This window comes from Phalacrocorax aristotelis, chromosome 2 (genome assembly GCF_949628215.1).
Source record: "Phalacrocorax aristotelis chromosome 2, bGulAri2.1, whole genome shotgun sequence".
Classification (NCBI taxonomy): domain Eukaryota; kingdom Metazoa; phylum Chordata; class Aves; order Suliformes; family Phalacrocoracidae; genus Phalacrocorax; species Phalacrocorax aristotelis.
In genome coordinates this window covers 100406851-100416986 of record NC_134277.1, presented here as the reverse complement: position 1 = coordinate 100416986, position 10136 = coordinate 100406851, and the positions used below count along the sequence as shown (strand labels likewise).

The window sequence follows — 10136 nt, the reverse complement described above, 5'->3', positions numbered from 1 at the left end:
TCTTGAGAAGAGTCAATGGACATCTGATGCGACTGCTCCCAGCCTGCAACAAAGCAAGTAACCTTAGCAGGGGGAGATGCCTTTGGATTCAACAGTTTTCCACCCCTAATACCAGAATCCTGTGCCACAGTCCAATTAAATGAATGTCTTTATATGTCTTTCCACCTTCATTACAATTTTACTTGCCCCTAATACAAGTAATTTTATATCAAATGGCAGTATTGTAGAGAGCATAATGGGATGGGAGAGGCGGCAGGCTAACACAAAGCAAGAAAAGGTCTATGGAGAATTGACATGTGCTAGTCTGAATTTCACAGTTAATTCATTCACCTTCAAAAATTTACAAGCCAGTTTTTGTGGGGATGAGGGCAGCTCCAGTAAGCAGTGAGCCAGCAGAGCCCAGCGGGAGGAGCAGTCAGGTTTGATCCCAGGCTGTGGCAGCCTGAATCAGCCACTCATGGATAACTGAGAGCTGACTTTGTCCTCTAACTCAGTGGCCAGTTAAATCTGGATACATTTACTTGATCTTGTTTTTAAATTATTTTAATTTGTCCCAGTGAAATACCTCCAAAAGTTTTGAACTGTAACAACTACTGTTCTTATTTGTTTACACAGATTATTCTGGAACAACACATGCATTTTTCCCACTTTCCTGAGCTTCACTCTCATCCTGAATTTCTTATTTAAGTTCAAATGTTGATTAATCCATAAGTAAATAAATTCTTGGACTTCAAAAGTATAACAAAGCAGTAAATATAGATATTATCTGGGGAGGAAGGAAAAAGACTGAAAAGTCCTCAAAGAATGGGGATGCTTATTAAAGAAATATTCCTTACTACAACAGCAGTATGGGAGCTTTTCAGCTGTACTTTCAGCTTGAAGTTGGAGAGTATATAATCTCAAAGGGTAATTTTGAGGAAGCCTCTGAAAACAGTAAAATGTGTATACCTAGGGAGAATAGTGAAATATGCCTTCTCCCCACACCTTGATTAAGGCATTCCAGTGAAAAACATGTTTCTCTGTGTGTGTAAGAACCAGTTTCCATAAAATTTTCATAAGGATTGGTAATTTGCAAATTTCATGCTCCTGCAGCCCTCCAGTAATAAAGAAAGCCTGGAAACAGCCTAGGCTGTTGAAGTATTAAACTGAATTTCAAACTTTTATCCTACTAGAAACTGAGGTCAAATTTTGGAGGAAAGTTGCTCCCATTTTAGTTACTAGCAACACCGATGGCGGTTAGTGGATGGCATTGGCTTCGGCTCTGACAATTTTAACAGCTTCGTTTTACAGCAAGCTTTGTGGGATGACAGTGACTATCTTTTGCTAGGGGTGCTTGTATCTGATGCTGACATTGATGTGTCTTCCTCAGAAGCGATTGCAGCTGAGTCCCTTGTTCATTTGCATTTTATGATTGTCAAGCCATCTTCTCATATGAGTGTTGATATTTTTTCCCTTTTCTCCCATTAGCTCTGTTATTTTGCCTAAATAGTGTCTTCTAGTGACCTAAGTATTGGTCAAGGCAAACCAAGGAGGATTTCTTTCCAGTGTTGAGAGTCAGGATGAGCTGTGGGGCTTACGGAACTGAAAACTTAAAGCCTTTAACTTTTCTCTTTTCATCCTTCCTCTGCAGCTCTAGTGTGAAGCTACTGTCCCTGCCCCCCCGTTATTGTCCTTTCCCATGTGCCCTCGCTCCACTTGCCATTCATCACAGGGAGAGACAATGCCTTTGGGAATGTGACTGCCTTTAAGATGAGCACCTAAGGCTTTGCTTCCTTTTACCTTTCTTGAGGAGAAGCTGTTCTATGCTCAGCAATTTGATTCTCTGCAGCAGGTCTTTTAGTGGCACCTACATCTGCAGGTGCTCCTCAGAGCATGATGGGCAGGTGGTCCTAGCACTGCTGCCTCACTTGGCTTTAGCTCCTGAACTGCCCAAGAGATTGCTTTCATCTCTACTGTTTTGTCCGTGGCTCCCTGCTTCAGAGGCATCAGCTGTCAGCACAGCTCTAGCAGGGGCTAAAGTGAAGGGTTTGTCAGGTTGGAGGAACAGTTTTGCTCTCTGGGGTAGCAAGAGCTCTGCTGGTGCTGTGTTGTACAGAGGTGTTGTCCTGGTTTTGGCTGGGCGTGGTGCTTAGTTGCAGGCTGGGGTTAAACCATGACAGGTGCCCAAAGAAACAGAAAGACAAGGTTTCCCAAAGAGAGATTTTCATATGCTGGAGAGGGACGTTTTCTTCTTACAACGCTTGTTCTAGTTTGTATTACCAGTTAGTAGCCTACTTAATAATGTGAACTAATTATGTCACCTATCTTATTTGGTGAGGATGTGACATTCCTCCCTCCTTCAGAACAGATGTCTTCATCCCTCTGTCTGTTGGAAGGGGTCCCTGGTGTTTGGAAGGACTGGAGTACCCTTAGGCAGGGTGGAGTAGGAGCCTCTTGGGATAACTGTGCAGCAGAGCGCTTTATGAGTACAAACACAGGCAAGTGTTTCTTGTCCACTTTTTTCCACAGTCTTTCATTTCTTCTTCATGCTCCTTTTTCCTTGGGCCTGGACAAATGTGAAGTTCAGCTGCACAGGCTCAGGGTTTTGCACTGTGTGGCAGAGTGGGCGAGGGTCAAGGAGAACTAGAGAGTCAGGGATGGCTTGTGTGCCTATGTCCTTAGAATGGGTTTTCTTTTAGGTGCTTGACAAATTCCCAGAACAGGGGGTAGCATGGATGCCTCTGCCTTGTCCCTCATGGTGTTTTCCAGGCCATTAATACTGGGCTGCTTACACTTGCTCAGTGTCCAACCAGTGCTCTCTGCAATACACATGCTATTCTCCAGTCAAACTGACTTGCCAGAAGGGATGATTTCATGTCTGTGGGGCAGTTTGCTACCACTGTCAGCTCCCCTGCTCAAGCAGGCATCCCACACTGCTGTCTGCAGTAGTAGGTAGGTGCATGATGTGGTCCTTGAAGTGATTACAGCTGTAGGTTGTAAATTTAGTTGATAGTTTTCTTGGCTTAAGTTACACCCAGTGTGTGTGAGTACAGGGCCCCCGCTGCATAACCTCTTGTCAGGAGATAAAAATCCTCAGTTCTAGTCAAAGCCTGTGTTTGTCGACACATGAAGATGTCTGCCCTTTCTCCTGAAGCTCAAGGTCGTCTGAGCTCCTTTCTGCTATCCTTCTGCTAGTAAGCCAGCCCAGAGGCTGCTTGCTGCTGGTATCTACAGCTGGCACTCCCACCTCCCACTTCTGTCCTCAGATCTCTTTGACCTCTACTGAATTTAGCCTCTAAAGTTCAGTCACTTGTTTAAATGCTTGTGTGATGCTTGGCTGTGATGGCATCAGTAGCAGCCACATTCTTGGGGGTGATGAAGGGTATGCTGAGGGATTGGGGTTGCCTCTCCCTCCTTTCTCCTCCTGCCTGCCCTTCACTCTCTCCCTTCATTTGGCCCACTTCAGCACCTCATCACCAGGGGAAGGGGTTTAAAACAGTCGCCGTTTGCAAAGCTGGCAGCTCAGAATGTCTGTAGGTAAAAGAGGTCTGTGGCAACACTGATGTGATGGTGCTGCCACCCAGGGTTGCCCTTGCCAGCAGCCCAACAGGGGCTCTAGCTGCCTCCTCCCCAACTCTTCCAGATGCTGCCCTGGTCCCTCTATTGCTCCTCTGCAATGTTGTTCAGTGAGTAGTGATAAGCGCAGTAGTGCACCGGCAGAATCCTGAGCGGCTCAAGAGGCAGTGTGCTCTTGAAAGTGCACTCGTGAATAATATTCATGCATATTAAGGTAATGGCCGTAAGTACTACTCACCATCTCAAGGGATGGGAAAAGCAGTCAGTAACTGAGAACTGAACTGTGATAAAAATCACGGTGTTTAAGCCACTGTAATAAAGCTGTCAGTCTTTTCAGGCAGTGAGAAGAAAATCCCTATTAAACAAGTCAGCAACAGGGAGAGTCAGTTTGCTGAATGGGCAGACTGGCCCGTCCTTTGCGTTGTGGTATGAGAGCACAGTAAAGCCCTGCAGATATCCATGTGGTGCTGTGGCAGTGCTGGGACAGGTCTTGCTGGGCTGGCTTCCAGTAGCTAAGCAAGCCTCAGCAGAAAGGGGCGGAAGGACAGAAACACTAACCCACTCCTGGGGAGAACAGGCACACCATGCCAGGATTTGTAATGAACAAACAAGTTCTGAAAAGACCAGAGAAGTTTTAATTATAAACCTTTAAGAAAAGGTGTTATATCTTTTGAAAGAAAGAGAAAACAAAAAGTCTCTCTCTTGCTCTTCCCTTACCACCCCCGATTTTATTAATTATTAGAAAGAAGTGCTACAATTTTAGTAATCTTCCATTAATTCAACAGCAATTTTATGATTTTATAGGAAGCATATTTGCCGTGACTGTGGAAACTCAATAGTTCGAGTAAACTTGCTCCCCTGACATCTCCCTCTTATTTTTTCCTTGACCTCTTAAAGCAATGTTTTGTTTTCTCCTGGTTTCCTATTAGTCTTGAGCAACTCTAAGTTCACATCCTCCCACAATTTCTGGTTGAATATAGGTTTCACAATAAAGTTGGTCTAGATTATTTTTTCCTTTCGTGAATGAGCTTGATATATCTGTTTGAGTTTCTTCTGCCATCTGCTATTCTGCATTTAGATCCACGATCCATGCTGTTCACTCCTCACTGGTATTTTCTCTTTTGTTATGTGTTCAGTGGGACTCCTAAGCTGCATCAGAAACCTACAGAAAACACATTTGTGGTGGCTCTGAATTCCCTCTTCTTGGGCTTTATGTCATTTTGTGCTAGCTTGAGGGTGCTCCTGTTGAAAAGCAAACGACTAAAAATGCTCTTTCCTCTAGCTGGCTCATTGCACTACGTTCCCACCCTCCTCCTGTTCTGCCATGCAGAAGAAGCTGGCTTAGGACACAAAACCCTTCACATGCGTCAAACTGGATGGAGAAGTTTAGTGTTTGCCTTCACAGAACAATTGGTGATTATTCTCAGAAACTTCTCATTTGCTGCAGCAGAGATTTTACTACAGAGCCAGAGATTGGCTCAACATCAGTAATTTATGTGAAATAGTAATATCTTTTTCTCCTGAATTCACACTCACTGTCGTGCAAGAGAGAATAGCGCACCTATTAAGTGTGGTTTGGATGTAAATGTTCAGCATATGTTTGATTATTTTCCCATTTAAAAAAGGGCTTAGTCTTCACTCATGAGTACTGCAGTAATTGTATTTCAGGGCAGAAGCTCGTCTATCTATTTTCTCTAGATGTGAACTCTTCAACTACTAGGATGTATATTTTGACTGTTTATTACAAAGTGGTGTTGTAATAGGATTCCTCCTTCTCCAGGGAGGCTTTTATAGAGATGTATATTTATATATATACTCACACACACACACACACATTAAAAATGGTTTTGCTAAGGGGGAAGAGGGCATTGAGTCCAAAAAGCTAGATTTTATATATTTTATTCATAAAAACAGATTTGCAACAATTTATTAAAAATTGATCTCATGCAGTATAAGGTTATACAAGAAATTCTTCATTTACATTTTATTCTGGCAGTTCCAGTCTAGTTTAAAGCATTTGTGCACTAACATCATTGGAAAATGCCATTGGGGCACAGCCTCTTCATAAATTTACAGTACATTTTTGCTGCAGTATAAAAGAACAGAAACATTAAATAGCTATATTCACTTGGTTGGTCTTGTTATCTGCAGTAAAGTAAAAAAAAAAATGTTATGGGAGAAACTACAGTATCATTGAGACAAAGAATGTACTGCATGGTTTAAACCTAATAAACGTCACACAGTCAGTATTCACGAAGTTACAGACACACACACACACTCACCTCCAATGGTCCGATATTTCTGAATTTTTTTTCCTGCTAAGTTGGAATAATATTTCTACAGAGAACTTTGTGTATACATTATATACAGTATTGTAATTTTCTCTTTTTAAAAATTAACATTCCTTTTAAAATAAACCAGGCCCTGATGATATTAATAAAGCAAGAGAATACTGTCAACACACATTGAGTGACAACGTCAGTGTTTAGTGCTTAAACAGAGTAATGAGTTCTATTTTATCTGTGTTTATACTTACATGGTTTTGTTCTAAAAGCTACAGATATTTCCATAACCTCTCTTACTGTATGTGCCAAGTGAAATATTTTGTGATGCTCCTGATCGTAAGATTCAGATACATATTCATGTTGGTTTTGGCCACTATGAGGTGCGTTTTATTTTTAATGGAGATTTATGCTAGCTTGTCAAAGCTGCGGTTAAGTCCCTCAGCTAATGAACCCCTTCAGCTGTGCTTCAGTCATTGCTGATTTGTAACCCTTTGTAGAAACGTCATTCCAAAGGTTTGGTCTGAGGTGCACAGGTGTTGGTCAAAGAAAACTGAGAGCCCAGTGGGTGCTTCATGTGTCTTTCCCCCCTACTCTTAGCAAACAGCCCTGGCAGTGAGACGCCAGATTTCCAGTCCCTTGGAAAAAGAAGCTGCATGTGTGTCTCACCTGTGCCTGAGAGTTTGGCTCCAGATCTGGTCCAGACGGTATGCCACCATCATTCCTATAGTTCCTCTAATCACTTCGGCCCAGGGGATGGAGCTGAAGTATAAAAACCTTTGTTTTTTCACAGTCCCTTCAGGATTCAGGTAAAATATTCTATTGGTAAATTTGATTTGTCCTCTCTATTATCCACTACAACTGTCACACTCTCAAGTACGAAGCAAACATAGTATATATCCATATCTATGTGCTCTGCAGGCTTCGCCTGCAGCAGCAAAGTGCTGTGCCCTAACCCCTCCCCCCCAAGTCCACTAAATTAATTTTATTGTAATTATGTGTGACATAATTAAAACAAACTATGAGAAACAATCCATCCTGTGACATTAAGACTTTACTACCCATCTGTCCTCAGCTTCTTGAGTTATCAGCACTAGGACTTTTCGAGACAATTTAGTACATTATGGTTGGTGGTGTTTATTCCGAAATAGGTGCAGAAACTTTGCTAAAATGAAGCTACAGATGGTCAGCAGTCGCTACCATCATCCCTGGAGAAGGGTGAAGTGCTCCGCTTCCAACCAGCAGCCCTCCAGCTGGTGACAACTCAGAGCTGGAGCCTCAGCCTCTGCTTGGGTTTCACATACAGCTGCAAGTTAGAGGTGACCCTGCTCACAGCACTGCAGAGTCTCAAGGACACCCAAGGAATCATTTCTCACAATCCTCCTTTCCTACCGAACATCGTCCCTGAAGTGAAAACAAGCAAGACTAACCAGTGCAGAATGTTTCCAGCAATATAACACAACTCTTGTAAAAATGAGTGTATCTTTCAATAAATGTGGTATAGCTCAACCATTGTGTTTTCCTTACATGGATACAGTATAGAATTGCATGTTCTCAGCAGCCACATAAAGCTCAGTGACATTTGAGTGTTTTTTTTATTTTTTTGCTAGCGTCTTTTTTGCAAGATCCGTATTTCCCAGCCTCCTTGTTGCTAGTAGAAATTTGGGAAGAAATGTTTCTCAGTGACTTCTACGTGAAGAAATTAAAAACTCCATGAATAAGGCTACAGATCAAACTCCTTGCGTCCTTCTCCTTTGCCTTCCCACACGAGTTACACGGGCACTCCTGTGATGATGGCCTCAGTGGTAGTTCCTCTGCGATAAGAGCCAATGTTATATGTTTGTAGCAGAGTTCTAGGTCAGATGTTTAGTCCAGTCATTGAGTACTTAAAAGCAGTTCAGGAAGCACTGATCTCCCTTTCCTACAGCCCCGAAACCATTACTCGGAAGGAGGGCGGCACGTGTCTGTGCCGAGGACTGGCACTGGGGCTTACGCATGGACTGGCACAGCTAGCGTCAACTCCTCCTATGGATGGCAAGTAGGCATGATGAAGAATGGGCAGCTGCAAAGACAGCCGACGCTGTATGCTGCGAGAGAGACAGAGAGAGAGGAGGGTTAGCCAAGAGGAAAATGTCATACATTACATGCTTGGTATGTTTGCAGGTTGCTGCAAGGATATTTTCTGTGCCTGCTGCTGTGATAGGGTTAATGCCAAGAGCATTACACTCGCTGCTGTTGAGCTATGCCACCTCGGTGTTCTCTCACCTTGGGGAATTTTTCTGACAGGCTAGACATGACAAAGGAATCTAAGGGTATGTTCTCAGCATCCCACAAGCTTCTGAAATTCCCAGGCACTTTCAGAGTAATTGTTAGCCTGCTGATACCAGAAAAAGTTGAGGGCATATGGCTTAGTAAACCCCCTGCCCCTTGCAATGTGCTCTATTGCATGCAGAGACCCAGCTAACTGCATAGGTATGCACGAGGCCACAGGCTGAGTTTTAAGCCATGCATCACTTAGCACGAGGATTTTAGAATTAAGGATGGCATTTTTGCAACTCCAGCCAAGGCAAACACAGGGGCATGGAGGGAGGGAGGGAATTCGGACTGGTGGCTTTTTCCAAGTAGTTCCCCTTTGCGGTTTTGGTCTCTGCTTTTGAGGTGCTGAATGATGTCGAGTTCCCAGAGTCAGTGCTGTGGGACTGAGGAGCTGTCACTCTAAAAGCAGTTTAACCTACCGCCTACACTAAAACTCAGGATTTAGGAACCCAACATTCTGTACCCAATTTTCCATGCAGATTGATATCATCATAACTGGTGGGGTGTTTTTGTTTGCTTGTTTGTTTAAAGGGACACTACACTGTGCTCACAGTAGCCCAACTAACCCCTCTCTGTGGAGAGGATGGTGCCATGAGACATGGGTTCTGATACCCCCATGCTGTGGATATACTGGCACCATATATAAAACCAAAATCCAGCTGAGGTTTTCAGCGACTAAGATGTCATCATACCAGGATTGCTTCTGCATTTGGAGACATTCACTCCTGAAACACAGAGGGACTTTTTAAAGAGAAGACAGGTGTCAAAGTGACAGAGCTGAACCGAAGACCGGCTTTTTGATTCCGGGAGAAAAATGCCCTTACAAAGCATTGTGTCAGTACAATAGAGTTTTAAATTTATATTTCCATGTTTTCTGATATAATGATTGTGTATAGACAGGCCTTTATAAGAAGTATATGTTTGAAAGCTTGCCTTTGGACAGCCTTTCTGATTCAAATGCATGTCATTTCTTTTTTGCTTTGTGTTAGGAAGCAGAGACAGCTACCAAGGCATCCATTGCACTGCTCGGGAGCCAAGCAGTATAGCTTTCAAATTCAAACAGAAAGAAACGTAATGCTGCTTCTCTTTAGTTTCTTAACTACAGACTAAGGCTTGTTTATACAGACGTGTGGTGGAACTAGTTGCAGTATGCCTAGCTGGGAAACTCTCATTTCCCTACCTGCCCTCCCCTTCAAACTCCCTTTAGAAGTTTGGTGCAATTTTAATCCACAGTGTTGATCATTGTAGTACTGGCAATGCATTCCTGGGACTAAAAATCCATTCATTGTTATTTTGCTACTGTGTCTGACTCTTTCTGGTACTATCAATGAAATCATTCCTCGTTCCCAAGGAGCGCAGAGGTGGCATGGCTCACTGCTTCCATGTGCTGAATCCTTATGAGCCTGATGCTGTGGATAGTCATTCTGTCTCTCGTTGCAGGGTCAATCGCAGAATTGCCTGCGCTTATTTTCCCACCAGTGGAAAGGCTTATTTTGTTCAACTGTTACAGACTTCTCATTAAAAAGCTTTTTGAAGCTATTCTAAGAGAATCCAGTTGCATAATCAAGTGAATGGGATTTTTTTTCCACCCATTTAACTGTTAGCCATACCATGGACAAAGCATGTTTATTTGGCTGTGCCAATGGTGGCTGCAGTGGGTGGCAAATTTTGCTTTAACTGTACTTAAAGTTTACTTTCACTTGAAAACTTGGTTCCTGGAATTGGGGCGGAGGACTGTAGCCTGGAGACTCACACACAATTAACAGTTTAGGCAAAACTCTTAGTGGGAAAACAAAGACAAAACTAAAAAAGTAACAAAATCCCAACAAAACTGCTACTTTCTCCTTAAGCAAAAGTAAATCTTGTACCTTGCCTCATTCTCTGTTGTTGTTTTTTTTTTCTCCAATATCAATGGGTTTTCCCTTCCCCCACCCCTGCCATGTTTGTCAATGCTTTTTGGTGCAACCCCTGCTATAAATACAG

At 43.0% G+C, this 10136-nt stretch overlaps 1 protein-coding gene across 1 annotated transcript in view; it reads right to left on the bottom strand.

The window, feature by feature from the left end:
• Positions 1-5438: 5438 nt before the first annotated feature.
• GABBR2 (gamma-aminobutyric acid type B receptor subunit 2) overlaps positions 5439-10136 on the bottom strand; it is a 491071-nt gene continuing 486373 nt past the window's right edge. The window contains exon 19 of the mRNA XM_075084470.1: positions 5439-7924. Coding sequence (XP_074940571.1) covers positions 7759-7924 — 166 coding nt within the window. The 3' untranslated portion in view covers positions 5439-7758. The remainder of the gene's footprint in view (positions 7925-10136) is intronic.